The 19,091-nt window shown below is 43.9% G+C and overlaps 2 protein-coding genes across 2 annotated transcripts in view; both read left to right on the forward strand.

Annotated features, from left to right (window-relative positions):
* The first annotated feature begins 225 nt into the window (after positions 1 to 225).
* Positions 226 to 11,125, forward strand: ZMPSTE24 (zinc metallopeptidase STE24). The gene is made up of 10 exons (XM_070949504.1): positions 226 to 407; positions 1,085 to 1,231; positions 2,189 to 2,275; positions 2,699 to 2,815; positions 4,637 to 4,789; positions 5,462 to 5,603; positions 7,155 to 7,342; positions 8,054 to 8,158; positions 9,309 to 9,452; positions 10,304 to 11,125. The coding sequence occupies exons 1-10, from the start codon at positions 285 to 287 to the stop codon at positions 10,526 to 10,528; spliced, it is 1,431 nt and encodes a 476-aa protein (XP_070805605.1). The 5' UTR covers positions 226 to 284; the 3' UTR covers positions 10,529 to 11,125.
* Positions 11,126 to 15,526: 4,401 nt separating this feature from the next.
* Positions 15,527 to 19,091, forward strand: part of KDM1A (lysine demethylase 1A) — a 31,705-nt gene continuing 28,140 nt past the window's right edge. The window contains exons 1-2 of the mRNA XM_070949637.1: positions 15,527 to 15,875; positions 17,938 to 18,103. Of these exons, the coding sequence (XP_070805738.1) occupies positions 15,543 to 15,875; positions 17,938 to 18,103 (499 nt within the window). The 5' untranslated portion in view covers positions 15,527 to 15,542. The remainder of the gene's footprint in view (positions 15,876 to 17,937; positions 18,104 to 19,091) is intronic.

Genomic DNA, 19,091 nt, shown 5'->3' on the forward strand with positions numbered 1-19,091 from the left:
ATTTAAATTTAAATATTTTTTATTTTATTTAAATTTAAAAAAAAAATACTTAAACCCCTTCCCTCTCCTCTCATTCCTCCCCTCCCCCGCACATGGCGGACTCTCTGCCTTTCCGGAGCCGGAAGTGCCGCCGACGTACAGAAGGCGCTTGCCCCGGAAGTTCTTCAAGAGGAACTTCTTCCGGAGTTTGCTCCGCTTGTGTCACTGCAGCCGGAAGCCGGCTGAGAAAGGCTCAAGCGTGCTGGCCGGCGGCTCTGTGGGAGAGCGGCGGATCGAAGCCGGAGATGGCGATGCCGCTGCTGGGCGATCTGTGGGCCGAGAGCCCCGTGGAGGACCGGATTTTCCTCTCCGTGCTGCTCTTCTCCTGGGCGGTCTACCTGTGGGAGGCCCTGCTCGCCTGGCGGCAGGTCAGATCCTTCCCGCCGAAGCCCGCGAGCGCTTGACAGCCCCGTCAGGTTTAAGGCCGGGACGAGACGAGCCGGGTCATCCCCGTCGCCTGGTGCTGCGGCGAGCGGTCCTTCCGTCTGGGGGTGCCCGGGTACCTTTGGGGACTCTGGCGGGGGATCATGGCAGGCTCGGTTTCTAAACCGGCGGGCAGCTCTCCCGAAGCCTCCGCAGGTGGCCGCCGATCTCGACGTGGGAAGCGGCGCTTTTATTTATTTATTAGTTCAATTATTATTTATTAGTTCAATTTATATGCCGGTTATACTGGTTCTACAATGCCCCTCGTCCTCTTTCCCCCCAGCAGAATTGCTAGGTGTCTTAACTTGAAGTACCTCAGAAACAAACTTTTGATTGGTTTTTCCAAATAGTTTTGCCCCTAAGCCTTAAAAGAATTGATCAGATCTATTCAATAAAAGCTATCAAGTAAACTGAGGAAGATTCTTTCTTTATCCAATAAGATAATTCATAGAACTTGGATCCATTGATTTAGAGCTGTATTTATTAGTGCTTTTGTAATCGTATCATTAAATGATCATATATTTTAAGAATCCTTGTGCTGTTGGATATTGAACTTCCAGTGGCACATGAAAACATTTTTGAAAATGCAAGCTAAATGACTGCTTATTTTTAAATATTTCAGAGGACTGTCTACAAGACAACCACCCATGTCCCGCTGGAATTAGGGCCGATCATGGACTCAGAAACGTTTGAAAAATCCCGTCTTTACCAATTAGATAAAAGTGCATTCAGCTTCTGGTCAGGACTATACTCAGAGTTAGAGGGCACGGTAGGTATCTTTCATCCTCTTTGATTTCGTGTATTTTTTTTTAGTGAGTTAGAATGTATTCTAACATTTGTGAGCATGTGTGCATGCATGCACAAGAATATTGACAAAGGAATTGTACAATAATAATGCTCCATTTCTTTCTTTCTCTCTCTCTCTCTCTCTCTACAACCTGCATACAATTGAGCTTTAGCTCAGAGGTTCCATGTCCCTCTTTTTTCTAATGCTTAGAGAATGGGAAAAAAAATCAGTGAAAGTAGTGCTCAGGTGATTAAACTGCAGTATGAAATTATTTGCTGGTACACGAATGAGCTTTGGGCTCACATTAGCTTTGGCTGTTAGTTGACTGACACCCAGAAAGGTTTACAGTTAAATAAATGCAGCTTTGAATCTGTACCTCTTTGATTTCTGGAATCCCACAATTAAAAAGGTTATATCAGGTTAGCCTTTTTCATAAAATTGTTTTTTTGTTGGTGCATTTTTACAATTAAACAAATCTTACATCTTATGCGTAACTGTGACCATTTGCATACCATAACATTCCAATTCAAATACATTCTATACATTTTTACTATACATTTTAATTCTACTTCTATTTTGTCTATTTCTTTTCCATTTTTCTGTTCTCAATCCAGTCGTACCACTTCTCCCATATTGCGTAGTAATCCGAATCTATTTGTCCTTTCAGTTCAATTGTCAACTTGTCCATTTCTGCGCAAATATTTTTTTAATTACTAAGCCTGCAGAAGGTATCTTTGTATTTCTCCAGCATTGTGCGAAAGCTATCCTTGCTGCGGTTATTATATGTAAAATGATGTATATTATTCTTTTGTCATATTTCCTTTTTAACTATCCCTAGGAGAAATAGTTCCGGAATGTATTCTATCTGAAGTCCTGTTAATTCCTGTAGCCCTCTGTGTATTTTCTTCCAGTAATAAAATTGTATTTTTATTCTTACAGGTAATTCTTCTTTGTGGAGGAATTCCTTTTCTTTGGTCTGTATCTGGAGACATTTCAAATCGTGCTGGTTTTGGACCTGAATATGAGGTAGATGTATTGGTTTGCTTGATTCAGATGATTACTAATCTGATAAAGCACCAAGTAATCCCTTAATAACATTTGTTTAAACAAACGTTTAAACTTTTAGGTATGTAAGAAAAGGTATGCTAAAACAAACCAAAGAAATATCAGGTTTAGATGGTGGAATAGTATTCCCATCTAGTCTGGATTCCCATTTAGGATCTCTCTAGCTAGCTGTGGTAGTATCTAGATTGGATAGTAATTCCCTAATCCCTTTCAAACCAATTTAAAGAGCTATGGTGGTGCATTGATTAGAATGCAGCATTGCAGGCTAACTCTGCATTTCACTATCAGGAGTTCAAGGTTGACTCAGCCTGGGGAATTCTGGGAGTTGAGCTAAGGATAATATTTATCTGTAACAATTCCCCTCTTCATTATTCTGATGCACAGATTGTCCAGTCATTGGTGTTCCTCCTGCTTGCTACACTTTTCAGTGCGGTCACAGGTCTGCCCTGGAGCCTCTATAATACTTTTGTCATTGAGGAAAAGCATGGTTTCAATCAGCAGGTATTACATCATTTCTACCTTCTCTTCTCGATAGAATGCAGTATCTTACTGTGGGTGTTTTAATGCTGCATTTGTTTGAATTCTCCTACCCATGTTTTATAGTTCCTTATTGTGGATGTTTCATGCTGTAAACTATCATGGGTCAACTTATTGAAATTAGCTGTGGAAAAATTTAATAAATAATAAGATATCCATGACTGACCACTCTGCCTAATGGCTGATGGAAACTATACTCCAGCTAATCTTGAGAAATTGCTATCCTACATCTATTAACAGACAAGAGCCCTCTCGGCCTGTAACAATAATAAGATAACCTTTATTGACATTTACCCGTATCAGTGGTGGAATTCAAAAATTTTTACTACTGGTTCTGTAGACATGGCATGGCTTGGTGGGCGTGGCAGGGGGCGTGGCAGGGGAAGGATACTGTGAAATCTTCATTCCCTCTCCACTCCAGGGGAAGGATACTGCAAAATCCCAATTTCCTTCCGATCAGCTGGGACTCGGGAGGCAAATAATAGATGGGGGCAGGGCCAGTCAGAGGTGGTATTGACCAGTTCTCCGAACTACTCAAAATTTCTGCTACCAGTTCTCCAGAACTGGTCAGAATCTGCTGAATACCCCCTCTGATCCGTATACCCTGCAGCACACATTAAAATGAAATTCCAATGCCCCGCTCTCGAAAGAAAGAATGCCACCTACCAAACAATGTCACCATCCCAAGGATAGGAAATAATAATACTATAACAGCAGCATCACCAAAAATGCTAAAAATGTCACCAAAACGTCTTATTAATCACAGTCCACTTTGAATGCATAGTGGAAAAAAGAGTCTTGAGAGTTAACACAGTTGATATTATATGGAACTGAGCTGCTACAGAATCTAGTGGTTCTGTTCCAGAGACCGCAGACTCTCCTTCCCAGAAGGCAACCATGAAAATGATTAATTGCTGAAATAGGAGCTTCATAGAGAACAATCAAAACATTTAGTGTACTTTGCCTGTAATCTCTTTAAGGAGCCCTAGGTCCTTTGCAGATATCTGTGGGCGTTGCCCATGTCTTTTTTTTTTTTCTGTTTTATTTTAGCTATTTCCTGGTTGCATGTCTAAGCACATTCTCTTTCAATGCCATCTTGACTAAACGTTTTGTGTCTTGGGTTTTTGGATGTGCTGCTTTGTCATATTTGAGAAAGCAGTAGTAGTACTTTATTGTCATTGCACCTCGTACAACGAAATTAAATGCCATCTTCAGTGTACATTATACATAAGAAAACTATAAAAATAAAACAAAAACACACATCCTTCACATTCTATGCAATTGAATTGAAAACCCCTGATATTGCATTAATATTGCACTATACAGTAGAATTCAATATAGTTACTGCTCTGGGATAGAAGCTGTTTTCCAGCCTATTTGTCCTTGTCTTTAATGTCCTGTACCGCTTGCCAGAAGTTAATAGTTAAAAAAAAAATGGGGTGCCCAGGATGAGATGGATGTTTTGAACTTTCTTAAGGCAGCAGGAGCTATAAAGCTCTTCCAAAGAGGGGAAAGGGCAACCAATGATTCTCTGGGCAATGATGTTAACCCTCTGTAGACGCTGTCCTATCTGCCGCTGTGCAATTGGCAAACCCTACGCAGCTGCAGTAAGTTAAAATAAAATGAAAGGGATGTTTTTAATGTTCTGTCCATTTTAGCTGCCTCGGCAAAATGGCTGGACAACTTTGAAATGTAACTTAGGTGCACGCAGTGTAAAATTTGTGGTATTTATGGAGTCCATTTCAGATTTCCCCCCAGCTTATTATGTATGTTTCTCTTTAATAGACCCTGGGATTCTTTTTTAAAGATGCCATCAAGAAGTTCATTGTGACACAGTGTATTCTCCTGCCGGTGACCTCACTCCTGCTTTATATCATCAAAATAGGTGGAGACTATTTCTTCATCTATGCCTGGCTTTTCACTTTAGTTGTTTCCTTGGTGAGTTCACAACAGCCGGTTGTTTTCTTTAGAATTATTCAAAAATGGTCTCCGCTGTTAAGGTTTTGCTCTTTATCCCTTTGATGATAGTGATTTTCCTTTTTATAAAAAAAAATAAAAATTGAATTTTACAATAAAAGTATGAAAAAAAATGAAAAGAAAAATGAGAAAAGAATAAGAAAAAAGTGAAAAGTGAAAAAGAAAGAAAATGTAGAATGTTGACTTCCTCCTTTCTATTTAATAAGAATCTTATTCTTTCTCCTCCCTCCTAAATCATCAGTTCAGTCTTTCATTCTTTCAGTAGAAACTCCATTATGAAGCTTCTACTTTTTAAAACAGTCTTAATTGCTTTTTCCCTATACCAAACTGGTCAGCTTTGCCATTTCTATGAGCGCCATCAATTTTATTATCCAATCTTATGCTATCTATGTTTCTTCCAACTTCGTGCATATACTACTCTTACCTCAACCACTATATAAAAAACATTGTCCCCCATGTTTTTTTTTCCTAGTTCAGCATCAACAAAATCCAATAAAATAATAATTATGACTTCACTGATAATGTCTTTCCAACTTGCTCTGTAAAAGTGCAAGCTGGATTTTTTTTTTAAGTGAACAGCAGTATCTTTATCATTGTAAGGGATTTGTGTTCTATCCTTTTGCTCCATTCTAGGTTCTTGTCACAATTTATGCTGACTATATTGCTCCGTTGTTTGACAAATTCATTCCACTTCCCGAAGGAGAGCTGAAGCAGGAGATTGAGGCAATGGCAAAGGATATAGACTTTCCACTCACCAAAGTTTACGTTGTGGAAGGTATGAGAATAGAGTGCTCAGGTTCTGATTCTGAAGACAGATAGTCCTTGTTATGTCCTACCAGCGGCCAGCAGAGCTGGCAGCAGATTCGGACAGTGTGGAGGTTGGGGAGGAACATGGGCCAGTCCTGGAGTCTGGGGAAGGCTCTGATGAGGGCTCTGCGTCGGAGACAGAGAGGGGGCCAGGGCCGTCTGACAGTTGTCAGTTGCCTTCAGAGTCAGATATCAGTGAGGCAGATGAATAGCTGGAGCCTATTCCCAGTGTGCGTATGCACAGAGTTGCCAGACGGAGGGAATAGCTAAAGAACAAGGGTCGACTTGGGAGTAAGGCCACAGGTGGACAATGAAAGGCCCCTCCCAGAGGAAATAAAAGAGGAGCGAAAGGGGAGTGGAGTTTGTAGGAGACAATTAGTTCATTACTGCATTCTTGCCAAGTACTGTGGGTCTGAAAGATATCGGCCTGGCCACACTCCAAGCCTGATAAAGGTCGGTAATTGTGTACTATCTTGAAAGACTGGGTGAGGAAAGACTTTGCTGGAGAGGAATTCACTATAAATTAAATAAAGGGGGTTTATCGGGACGAGGATTCAGCTTCGTGCTGCTGGGGAAGCCTAGGTCAGAACAGTCCTTGACTTACAACGGTGTGTTTAGCAACTGTTCAAAGTTACAACAGCACTGAAAAAAGTGACTCATTTTTCACGCGACGGTGATCATGGGATCAAAATTCACTTGGCAACTGGCATGTATTTATGACAGTTGCAGTGTCCCAGAGTGATGTGATCCCCTTCTGCGTTGGTTGTGTGGTTGGGTCACCAGCTCCGTGCATCTGAAACAAGTGAAAAGTTTCATACCCAGGCAAGTTTACTGGTTGTTGTGGCCCGCCGGCAGCCAGCGGAGGTGGTAGCAGAGTCAGACAGTGAGGAGCTTGGGGAGGAATATGAGCCAGGCCTGGGGGGCTGGGGAAAGCTCGGATGAGGGCTCTGCGTCAGAGGCAGAAAGGGAGCTAGACAGCAGTGAGGCAGAGGAACAGCTGGAGCCTGTTCCCAGTGTGTGCATGTGCAGAGCTGCCAGAAGACAAGAAGAACTAAGAAAGCAGGGTCAACTTGGGAGTAAAGCCACACCTTGGAGGTGATTGGCCCCTCCCATAGAAAACAAAAGAACGAACAAGGAGTGGGCTTTTTCAGGAAACAATTTGTTCATTCCATGACTCTGAGAGACTCTGCCAAGTTTTGCCTTGTACTGCGTTTGGAAACTAGTTACCTTGGCAGCCTTCCAAGCGAGATAAGGTCTGTGTTGATAAATATTCCTTTGAAAAACCGCTTGGACAGGCCTTGCTGACTGTGTTTGAAAGGAATTCACAGTCGTGTAAATAAAAGAGGTTTTGCCGAGATCAAGACTCTGCTTCCTGCTTTTTAAGGGAGCCTAGGTCAGAACACTGGTCTCTAACAGGAGGCACTAGCTGATGCTGAAAGCCGAATACTCTTAAGCCTCTCCCTCATAAAATCTAGAATACTGCAATGTGACTGAATTTTCCCCTACTCTTTCTCCCCAGGCTCCAAACGTTCTTCCCATAGCAATGCTTATTTCTATGGTTTCTTCAAGAACAAACGTATTGTGTTGTTTGACACGCTCCTGGAAGATTATTCCGCCCTCAACAAAGAGCCTTCCGAAGAGCCTGCTGTGGACACGCAGGTAGCCGGAGGAAATGAGGGAGGACCCGAGACAAAGGCTAAAACCAAAGTGAGCCCTGATTTATGTTATTATCGACAGACCTGATCCAAAGTTTCCGAATAACAAAGATGGGTTGCCTAAAAGGAAAGCCCAAGCAGCAATTACAGGAAAACCAGCATGCACACCCTGAATCTTTGGTTATAAAGTGATAATGAATTACCAAGAAACAAATTTCAATGTAGTTGATTATTTTTGGATATATATTTGGATATACAGGTAAAGTGTGTATGTGTGTATGGATATATAACATATCATACATATCTATATCGAGGGCGGGGGAGAGATTGATTGCTTCCTACTCTAATCCTGAGTTTAGAGAAAGTTCTTTGTGTCTATACAAGGGTAGGCAGCGTTTCTTAGTTGAAGGCTATACCTTTTGTGCCTTAGTTATGCCTTAAGATTGGTGGGAATCATAAGAGGCATGACCAATTAAAAGGCAACAGATAGATAAAGCTGAGAATTTTGGCCGGGGTTTGGGGAAGTGTAGTTTTAAGTGGTAAAATAGCTAATTCAACAGTTTTATGTACCTGTTTATTTCAACTTTCACCCATTTTTAAAGGAGCTATGAGCATCTTAGGTCTTACCCCTTTAAAATCTTTTTTAAAAATCCATCCAGACCTGGCAATCCAAACCAGAACATTGTGTCCTATCCATTTGTTTTTGTGTGTGCATGCCCGCGAGTTAAAAGAGATGGATTTATATTTTTCTCCACCCGTCTAGAGTAAGAAGCAAGGTTGCAAAAATGAAGAAGTTTTGGCTGTGCTGGGACATGAATTGGGACACTGGAAACTTGGCCACACCATTAAAAATATTGTCATTAGCCAGGTATGTAAGAAATAATTGGGTACCTATCTACTATCACTATTCACTCAGAAAATAAAGTGGTTCCATTTTTCTGCTTGCTTTCTGCTTGTATCTTGTATAATTGAAAAAAAAAATGGAATGAGGAGATATACAAGATTTGGGCAATGTTGTTAAAACAGAGTAAATGACACATGACGTAGGAAATCTGAATCTTTAACCTTTTTTTTTATAAAAAAAGGTTATAAAAGTTATAAAAGCTACCCTAGAGAAGTGTACAATAGGTATTAGTGGCCTGGATCAGAGCTGAAGAGAGAATGGTTTTATTTCTTTATGTTTTAACCTGCCTTGGTTGTCATATAGAAATAATAATAATAATAATAATAATTTTATTTCTATACCGCCCTTCTCCCGAAGGACTCAGGGCGGTGTACAGCCTATTTAAAAACACAAAAAACACGACAACAATTAAAATTTAAAATCATTAAATAATTAGGCTCCAATTAAAATCCCAGAAATTTAAAATACCCCAATTTAAAACATTATGTTAATAGCCCTGCCTGGCGGAACAACAGGGTCTTCAGAGCGCAGCGAAACACCCGGAGGTCGGAAATCTTTCGTATATGATTGCAATAGAACAACCTGAAAGATTGCTGGCTCTGAGTGAGGTGCATAGCCAAACAAAATCGAAAAAGTCCCTCTGGAGTTTGGGAATGCTTCCACATTCTATAAAATAGTATATCTTTATCCATAGAAGTGTGCATTCCAATAGGAGAGGTTCCTGTCTTTGCAGACTCAGAAAAAGCTGTGGTAGACCAGGCCAAATACTTCTCTGGTCCAGCATTCAATGCCTGTGGTAGCCAACCAGATGTTCCAGGAGTACAGTATATCCACGCAGCCAGGATATAAAGGATGTAACACCCAGTTCCCTCTTGTGTTACCCAGCATGCGATATCCAACCTTGATATGAGAAGATAAAAATGAAAGATTCGCTATTAATAATCACCCGTTCAATGCACCTTCATACCTTTGTGTACTCCACTTGCCAAAACCAAACCAATCATCTCAGCTGCAATGTGCTACTGTTGCCCAACTCATTTATTATAGATCATTTTTACTATAACATTCAAGGTGGTTAACAGTTCCTAACATCCAATGTCTTGTTTTCTCTCAGATGAACTCCTTCTTATGTTTCTTCTTATTTGCGGTGTTGATTGGTCGAAAGGAGCTTTTTGCTGCCTTTGGATTCTACGAAACCCAGCCTACCCTGATAGGCTTACTGATCATCTTTCAGTTTATTTTCTCACCTTACAATGAGGTAAACGTCCGTTTTGATTGGCACTTTGCTCAACTTATAAAAGTTTGCTCTCTCCTGGCAAAGTTGCCTGGGTTCAGGGGAGAGATTCAGCTGATTCATACCGGGTGAACCGGTAGTTGAGACCTGCGGGTGGGCCTGCCTACTCGCCCTGGCGCTATGCCGTCCTATTTAGCTGCGTTTTTTAAGCCGTGCGCATGCATGCAAGCACGCACGAGCAAAGCACATATGCAGAAGGATGCACGGAAGGCACGCATGCAAATTTTTGCTGCTGGGGCGAACCGGTTGTTAAATTATGTGAAGCCCACCTCTGCCTGGGTTCCGTGTGGAAAGTTTGGTTCCTAAATTACTGTTAGATTGTATAAATGGGTTGGATCCTAGCATCCTCCCACAAAAGGAGATGAGGAAGTGGACTTTTCTGTTCCTAGTTCTCCCTCCAGACCTTTGGTCTTCTCAGAAATGTTTCTCCCAGTACTTCCTTCCGATTAGGAAGGACGCTCACAAAAACACAGGAAGTCTTCTGCCTCTCACCTCTCTCCCAGAGGTTCTTCTCTGAGGTTTTCCAAAACCCTTCCATCTTCCATGCTATAATCCAATTCATTAAGGTGACTCCTTTCACTCTCTGTAATATTTTTTTTGGAGGGTGGCATCTGGAGCCTGACAGGAAGGAGAGAGCGCTAGTTCCTTTCTGTAAAGAAATATCTCTACTTAAAAATTAATTCCAAAATGTGGCCTACTTCCTCCTCCCTTTTAGACTTCGGAAGGTTTGATGAGATTTGGAGAAGTGGTTTTGAAAGACCGCGAAACTCATTCTGAAATTTCATCCCGTGTCATCCTCTTGTTTTCCACTGCAGGTGCTTTCCTTTTGCTTGACTGTATTAAGTCGGCGATTTGAATTTCAAGCTGATGCATTTGCCAAGAAACTCGGAAAGGCAAAAGATTTGTATTCTGCATTGATCAAGTTGAACAAAGATAACCTGGGATTCCCCGTTTCAGACTGGTTGTTTTCAATGTGGCACTATTCCCATCCACCACTGTTAGAAAGACTTCAAGCACTGAAGGAAACTAAACAGGACTGAGGGAAAAGAACTGAGGAAGCCCAGAGGAGAAAACTACTCTCTCCAAATTGAGTTTCCAGGTTTTTTTAAAAAAGAAGTATATACAGTATACCCATTTCATTCCTAAACACAACATCCTGCATAGCTCTATGCGCTGTTCACTTGATTTGAAACGATCTCCCCGAAGTCCTGTTTCTGACTAACAAATGAATTGTAATCAGGAATTGAGGGAGAAATGTAACGTGTAACATTTATCTTAATCACAAAGCCATGCTTGAAAGGAAAAATAATTTGTCACAACCGACATGTCCATGCTTGAATCTGTGAAAGCTTTGAATGTGACTTTTGTACCTTTTAAGCACTTTGTCCAGATGTTCTTAAGACAGTATGGGAAACTCTTACTCATCTGTGGCAGGGCTGGAGGATAAAGATCTGAAAAATAATTTTTGGACCATTGGGATTTGACATTTCTAAACCCAGTCGCTATCCGGATGGGAACAGTGGAACTTTCTTCCACAGTTCAAGTTCTTATCTGCAATGAAATTACACAGGTGATGAAAACACCTCTTTCCCCGAATAGGGGAAGCAGAAAATAAACAGAATAAATTACAAATTATATATACCTTAGTTATGTGTTCTATATATATATTACTATTACAATGGTTTGGAATTTGGGTTGCTTTGTCTCCTGTACCTAATTTTTCCTGGTAGCAAATAATCGCAATGTGGTTTTCTGGGTGTCCCAAATACCACATAAGGTGTTGGCATACCTACAGACGCCCCCTTGGTTTCTGTTGTCTGTCTTAGAGCAATTAATATGATCAAAGTCCTGGAGACTAAACCATATGAAGACCAGCTGCAGGTTTTGGGTCTGGCTAGTCTAAAGAAAAAAAGAATTAGGGGTGACATGATAGCAGTATTTCAGTATTTGAGGGGTTGCCACAAAGAAGAGGGGGTCAACTTATTCTCCAAAGCACCAGAGGGCAGGACAAGAAACAATGGTTGGAAACTAACCAAAGAGAGAAGCAACCTGGAATTAAGGAGAAACTTCCTAACAGTGTGGACAATTAACCAGTGGAACAGTTTACCACCAGAAGTTGTGGGCGATCCATCACTGGAGGTTTTTAAGAAGAGACTGGACAGCCAGTTGTCTGAAATGGTGTAGGGCAGTGGTCCCCAACCCCCGGTCCGCGGACCGGTGCCGGGCCGTGGAGTACCTGGCACCGGGCCGCGCAGCGGCCGGGGGACATGAACGCTGCAGCGCAAAGGCTCCTGGGCCGTGCGCAAAGGCTCCAGGGAAGAGAGCCCTGCGCAGGTACGCCCAAAGCCCCCACCCCTGCGCGCGCTCAGCGGGCCACGGTAAAATTATCAAAGGCTGATTGGTCCGCGGCGATAAAAAGGTTGGGGACCACTGGTGTAGGGTCTTCTGTTTAAGCAGAGGGTTGGGTTAGAATGTCCCTTTCAGCTCTGTTCTATTCTATCCGACTTTCCATATAAAAATGGGAAGCTGACACATTCCAGATTGAAATTTCAACCTCCCTATTGTATCTGTTTCCAAGAAAATCTCTTCAGACAGTCGAGTCTTTTTCTGTTTGGAGGCTTTTGTAATGAATCTGTTGAGGGGAAAGCGGACAGGCAAAGGTTTAATATGAGAAAGGATGTCTATTAAAGCCAAGTTTTTAATAAAAACTTTTACTGTAAGGAGTGAGTGAGTGGATGTCACCCATTCAGGACTAGTACTGTATTTCATACAGTGTTGCTGTTTTTTTCCCCGGGGGGGGGGGAACCAATCCAAAATGAATCTATTTTAACATAATCCTTAAAATGGACCAATGTAGAAAATATTTCTTAACACAAATATTTGAGAAGTATATTGTATGCTGTCTCTGGCTTCACAGTCATCCCTTTGCTACTCAAGCACTAAACCACTGTTTCTCAACCTGGACAGTAAGATAGGCATGCTGGCGGAGGAATTCTGGGAGCTGAAGCCCCATGCATCTTCAAGTCGTCAAGGTTGAGAAATACTGCACTAAAAGTCTGTAGAGATACTCAGTCATCCAGGTCATAGTTGTCCCAAAGGTGCTTTTTCAGGAGGCCACTGGACTTTTTTCTTTGAATACGTTTCGCTTCTCATCCAAGAAGCTTCTTCAGCTCTGACAGGATAGCAGCGAATGGAAGAATTTATATTCCTTGCAGACAGCTGGTCATTTGCATCCTTTTTAAAGGTCGTTGAAGCACTTGGAGGTTTATCTGTGTCCTCAGGGTCACCCGAGTAATGCTTAATGGTACCTGTGGTCTGCAACCTTTCCGAAAATCCGTTCATACTCCCACACCATTGGAAGGGTGTTCATCCCACATTGCATAGCTATTCGATAGATATGAATCCTTCCATTCCCCACTACCATCAGGTCAGAGCTGAAGAAGCTTCTTGGATGAGAAGTGAAAGGTCTTCAAAAGAAAACCAGAAAGTCCAGTTGCCTCTTGAAAAAGCACCTTCGGGACTAACTAATTTTTTTTTTTTATTATTATTATTATTGAATTTCTATATCGCCCTACTCCCGAAGGACTCAGGGCGGTGCACAGCCATGAAATAAAACACATAGATATACAAAATTTAAAATTGAATAAAATAAATTAAATAAATTTGGCTGAATTAATACCCATAATTTAAGATACCCATATTTTAAAATACATTAAAAATTTAGAATTTACACTTAAAAGGGAGAAGATTTAGGCGAGGCCAGCTTGATGAAATAAAAGCTTCTTCAACTCGCGGCGGAAGGTGCGCAGATCCGGAATCCTCCGTATCTCTGGGGGGAGCTCATTCCAGATCGTCGGTGCCCCCACAGAGAAGGCTCTCCCCCTAGGGGCCGACAGCCAACATTGTTTGGCCGACGGCACCTGGAGGAGCCCCTCTCTGTGGGAGCGTACTGGTCGGTGGGAGGCTGTTGATGGTAGTAGGCGGTCCCGTAAGTAACCAGGTCCCAAGCCATGGAGCGCTTTAAATGTAACCAGAACCTTGAAGCGCACCCGGAAGACCACCGGGAGCCAGTGCAGCTCGCGCAGGAGAGGTGTTACATGGGAGCTCCATGTTGCTCCCATAACCACCCGCGCGGCCGCACTCTGCGCCAGCTGGAGCCTCCGGGTGCACCTCAAGGGGAGCCCCATGTAGAGAGCATTACAATAGTCCAGACGAGAGGTGACGAGGGCATGAGTGACTGTGCGTAACGAGTCCCGATCTAGAAAGGGACGCAACTGGCGAATCAGGCGAACCTGATGAAAAATCCTCCCGGTCACGGCCGTCAAGTGCTCTTCTAAAGACAGCCGTGAGTCCAGGAGGAAGCCCAAGTTACAAGCCCTTTCCGTGGGGGCCAATGATTCGCTCCCAATAGCCAGCGATGGCGCCAGCTGACTATATCGGGATGTCGGAAACCACAGCCACTCGGTCTTGGATGGGTTGAGCCTGAGCCCGTTTCTCCCCATCCAGATCCATACGGCCTCCAGGCACTGGGACATCACTTCAAGGGCATCGTTGGGGTGGTCCGGGGTGGAGATGTACAGCTGGGTGTCATCAGCGTACAGATGGTACTTCACCCCGAAACCACGGATGATCTCGCCCAGCGGCTTTACATAAATGTTGAACAGAAGGGGCGAGAGAACCGATCCCTGCGGCACCCCACATATAAGGGGCCTCGGGGTCGATCTCTGCCCCCCTGTCAACACAGACTGCGACCGGTCAGAGAGAAAGGAGGAGAACCACCGTAAAACGGTGCCTCCCACCCCCAACCCTTCCAGCCGGTGCAGCATGATACCATGGTCGATGGTATCAAAAGCCGCTGAGAGGTCTAACAGGACCAGGACAGAGGAACAACCCCTGTCCCGAGCCCTCCAGAGATCATCAACCAACGCGACCAATGCCGTTTCCGTGCTGTACCCAGGCCTGAAGCCCGACTGGAACGGATCTAGATACGACGCTTCATCCAGGTACTGGGGTAGCTGTCACGCAACCACACTCTCAACAACCTTCGCAACGAAGCAAAGGTTGGAGACTGGACGATAATTAGCCAATACTGCCGGGTCCAGGGAAGGCTTCTTGAGGAGAGGCCTTACCACCGCCTCTTTCAAGGCGGCGGGAAAGACACCCTCACCCAACGAAGCATTTATAATCCCCTGGAGCCAGCCTCGCGTCACCTCCCGGGAAGCCAGCACTAACCAGGAGGGACACGGGTCCAACAAACATGTGGTCGCGTTCAATCTACCCAGAATCCTGTCCACGTCATCTGGGGTCACAGGATCAAACTCATCCCAGATAACAGTCTCAAGACCTGTCTCTGTCACCCTCGCTGGATCTATCCCGTCAGAGTCCAGACCTGCCCGAATCTGAGTGATTTTGTCATACATGTCATACATGTTAATGTTCTCAAATTACTTACATCATTTAAAATCCGAACCCAATTTTCCTAGTGATTCATTCATATTCTCTCTCACACACACTCTCTCTCTCCTGTCTCTGTCTGTCTGTCTGTCTGTTTCTCAATCTGCTGGTGGAGGAAAAAAGAATTATTTTTCCATTTGTTTTGGATTTGCTTATTTATTTATTATTCATTCATTCAATTTATATGCCGCCTTTCTCCGGAGACTCAGGGCGGCAATGCAATTAAAAAATTAAACTGCAATGCATGTAGTATCATCCCCAGCAGATGTCCAGTTGCCTCCTGAAAAAGCACCTAAATTCTTTGGTTTCCCGTCCTCATCCATCCCGGTTGCAGCGGCATTTGATGAGCCATGGCTTTTGCACGTGCTGCATTTACCTGGGACGGAGGCTACGGCGCGCGCGAAGGGACAAAAAAAAAAAAAAACCCTCCTCGTTTCGCCACTCCCGCCCGCTTCCTCGACCATTTCTCCCAGGGAAGGGAAGCAGCTTCGGGCGGGGCTTAGAAGGACGGTGACGTAGCTCGCGCCGCGGGGGGGGCGGGGCTTCCGGCGCGCCCGGCCTCCTCCGAGCGGAATCGCCTTTGTCTCTCCGGCTGAGGCGATGCTGTCGTCGAGCAAGAAAGTGGCCGCCGCGGAGGCCCCGGGGAGCGGCGCGGGGAGCGATGGCGCTTCCGAAGCGCCGGCACCCCCGCCGCCTCCGCCTCCTCCGCCGCCTCCGGCCCTCTCCGCTTCTTTGGGGGCCGCCGCCACAGCGGCGGAGGCCGGCGTCGCCTCGGAGCGCACGCCTCGTAAGAAAGAACCGCCGCGCGCCTCGCCGCCCGGGGCTTTATCCGAGCCTCCTCCCGCCGGCCCGGGCCCCGCCGTGGGCTCCGAAACGACCGGCATCGCCGAGACCCCCGAGGGCCGCAGGACCAGCCGCCGGAAACGGGCCAAGGTGGGTTGCTGCCTCTGGGCTTAGCCTGCCTGAGGGAGGCACGAAGCGGAGGTCATGGTCGCCTCAGGCGGACCTCCTCGCCAAGCGCCTTTTCCTGAAACTCCTCGAAATATAAAATTAGGATTGTGTGTGGGGGGGGGATGGGGGGGTGTACTTTGGTGACCTTCATCTTGACCTTTCAGGCAGGCCTGCATTGCAGGGGTGTTGTGAGGGCAAAAATTGGGCGGGAGAAACGGCATTTCCTCTTTGAGTCAGTCAGGCCTATATAGGGCTTTCTTAAGCCCCTGCAGATATTTTCCCTCAGAATGTATTTCTTATAAACCATTCGGTGCAAGAGGAGCGCTTTAAATAAAAGTGGCATTTCCCTTTAGACCAGAGGTCTTCAAACTTGGCAGCTTTAAGATTTGTGGACTTCAACTCCCAGAATTAGCTGGCTGGAGAATTCTGGGAGTTGAAGCCCACAAGTTTGAAGACCTCTTGCCTTAGACCAGTGTTTCTCAACCTTGGTCGCTTGAAGATGGGTGGACTTCAACTCCCAGAATCCCCCAGCCAGCAGCGCTGGCTGGGGGATTCTGGGAGTTGAAGTCCACCCATCTTCAAGCGACCAAGGTTGAGAAACCCTGCCTTGAACAGAGATAAACTTGTTTTATTTTCTTACTGTTGAAATAGTAGGAGCTCTGGTGGCTCAGCAGACTAATTAACATCCACTTACATCTGCTGCCTGCAATTACTGCAAGTTCAAATCTCACCAGGCTCAAGGTTGACTCAGCCTTCCATCCTTTCTAAGGTAGGTAAAATGAGGACCCAGATTGTGGGGGCAATAAACTGACTTTGTATAAATATACAAAAATATGAAGGCTATTGCTTAATGCATTGTAAGCCGCCCTGAGTCTCCGGAGAAGGGCGGCATATAAATCAAATTAAAAAAAAAATGCTTGAAAGCTTACGTAGCAGTAGTAAAGCTTAATATTTGAAAGCTTAGTGTTGAAAGCTGTACATGGAAAGACTTGTTTTGCAGTTTAAGTTTTCAAAGGGCTATAAACCACATTTCACCGAAAGCAAAATTTATGTTTGCTCAATATAAAAATTGTATTGCATTCTCCAAAACTATTTCTGCCTTTTGGGTTGGAGAGAGGGGCTGGCCTGCTATATACCCATTCTAAAATCCTTTAATGTCCCAAGCTCTTAAAGAGATGGACAGAGAGTAGGATTTTTTAGTTGTTGGATTCTTCTTTAACTTAATCGCTTTATGGGCGGAGTCATGATATAGTTGTTCTTCCCTTCTTCCGTTTTCTTTTTCTTTCTTTCTTTATTTTTTTTTTTCCATTTGCCATTTTTTTTTTGCCAAAATATCTTACAGAATGTTATTGGATAGAAAAAAAAAACTTGGGAGCTTCTAGAATTCTTCTCTTCTTCCTAGGAAGACAAATATGACTCTGTTTGCAAAATTACTGAAATAGTTCTGAGAAATTACATAATTCCATATTCTTTTGATATCTTGTGCTATATCTCTTATGATTTCTCACCAGTTTTCCTCTGTGCCAGGTTTGAAGGTAAAGCTTAGTTGTGAATGTGAGGTAGAATGTGTGAGAATATGACAATTGATAATATAACATGAGAAGGGAGTGACTGTGTATATTATCTTTCATAATATTAAACCCCGGTCCTAAAATTAAACTCTGTTGTTGAACATGGTTTTGAATAAATATTTCAGAATTGTATAGAATATTGAATTTGCATATAATTGTGGAATGAAATCAAATTCTATATCAAAAAACACTGGTATTGAACAGTTTTGAATTTGTAATCAAATTACGAAATTTCTCTTGCCCTGCTTTGGAATCTGTAATGACCGTGTGGATTTTTTCCGGAACACATCATAGGGTTAGATAATCTTATACAGATAACACTGACTTTTTCTATGATGTATTGCATCTTTAATTTGAAGCCTGTTCAGTTTATTCAGTACAATTTGCGTTCATTGTTTTTGGTATTAATCACCTCTCCCACAGCAATTTACTTGATTGGTCAACATTTTTTTTCTGGCCAACTCCAATTACAGGTGGAATACAGAGAAATGGATGAGAGCCTTGCTAATCTTTCTGAAGATGAGTATTACTCTGAGGAGGAAAGAAATGCTAAAGCAGAAAAAGAGAAAAAGCTACCGCCTCCCCCTCCTCCTCCACCTCCTGAGGAAGAGAATGAAAGTGAGCCGGAAGAACCATCTGGTGAGTGGAAGATCTCCATCCAGCAAGGCAACAATTATGTTACTCCTGATATATTTGTGTTTTTTTCAGGACAGCACAGAGAGGCACACACTCAAATCCTTGAGTTCACCTTAGATTATGCTGTGAAAAAAAGAAAAGAGGTTATTTCTATTGATTTCCTTTTTTCTCTTTAAATATAGTCAGCTATATCTTTTAAATACTGCACGTTATCATATTTTAGTTACTCAGCAAGATAGAATTGTTGGACATTGTTTAGTACAGGGGTCTGCAACCTTACACACGCAAAGAGCCATTTGGACCAGTTTCCCACAGAAAAAAAAAAAAACACCGGGAGCCACAAAACCTGGGTAGGGGTGGCCAACTTGATGTCACACTCCCACCCAGTCACATGACCCCTCCAGCCACGCCTACTCAGCCACAAAACCATTTTCTCTATGTCTTATCCCCCCTCCCTATCATCCCCTCTCTCACCCCCTTTTTCTGTATCTCTCTGTGTCTCTCCCTATCTTCCCCCTCTCTGCCCTCTCTATCTCTCCTCTCTCCCCCCTCTGTGTGTCTCCCTCTCTCCCTCGTATCTCTCTCCCCCTATCTTCCCCTCTCTGTGTATCACTCTGTATGTGTCTCTCTGTCTCTCTCACCCCCTCTCTGTATCTATGTCTGTCTCTCTCTCTCCCCCTCTGTGTCTCTCTCTTCCCCTCTGTCTCTGTCTCCCTCCCTCCCTCCCTCCCTCTCTCTCGGAAAGCCGCTGCTGGGCCAAGCCAGCAAGCTGCTCTTGGGGTGCTTCACTACTCCTTTTATTTCTTCTTTTTGGAAATTTGGGCTGGCTGAGGAACGATCGCTAGCAGCAGCAGAGGCTTCCCTTTGGGCGACCGTCCTCCTCTCCACCTCCTTCTCCTCTTGTGACCCTCTGGCCGGCTGTGGCTGAGCCTGGAACATGCGCACATGTGGGGAGACTCTTTTCCAGCAAGTGCCAAAGCGCAGGAAAGGC

This window comes from Pituophis catenifer, unplaced genomic scaffold, assembly GCF_029215685.1.
Source record: "Pituophis catenifer annectens isolate HBS135680 unplaced genomic scaffold, rPitCat1.0.hap2 SCAF_9, whole genome shotgun sequence".
Taxonomy (NCBI): domain Eukaryota; kingdom Metazoa; phylum Chordata; class Lepidosauria; order Squamata; family Colubridae; genus Pituophis; species Pituophis catenifer.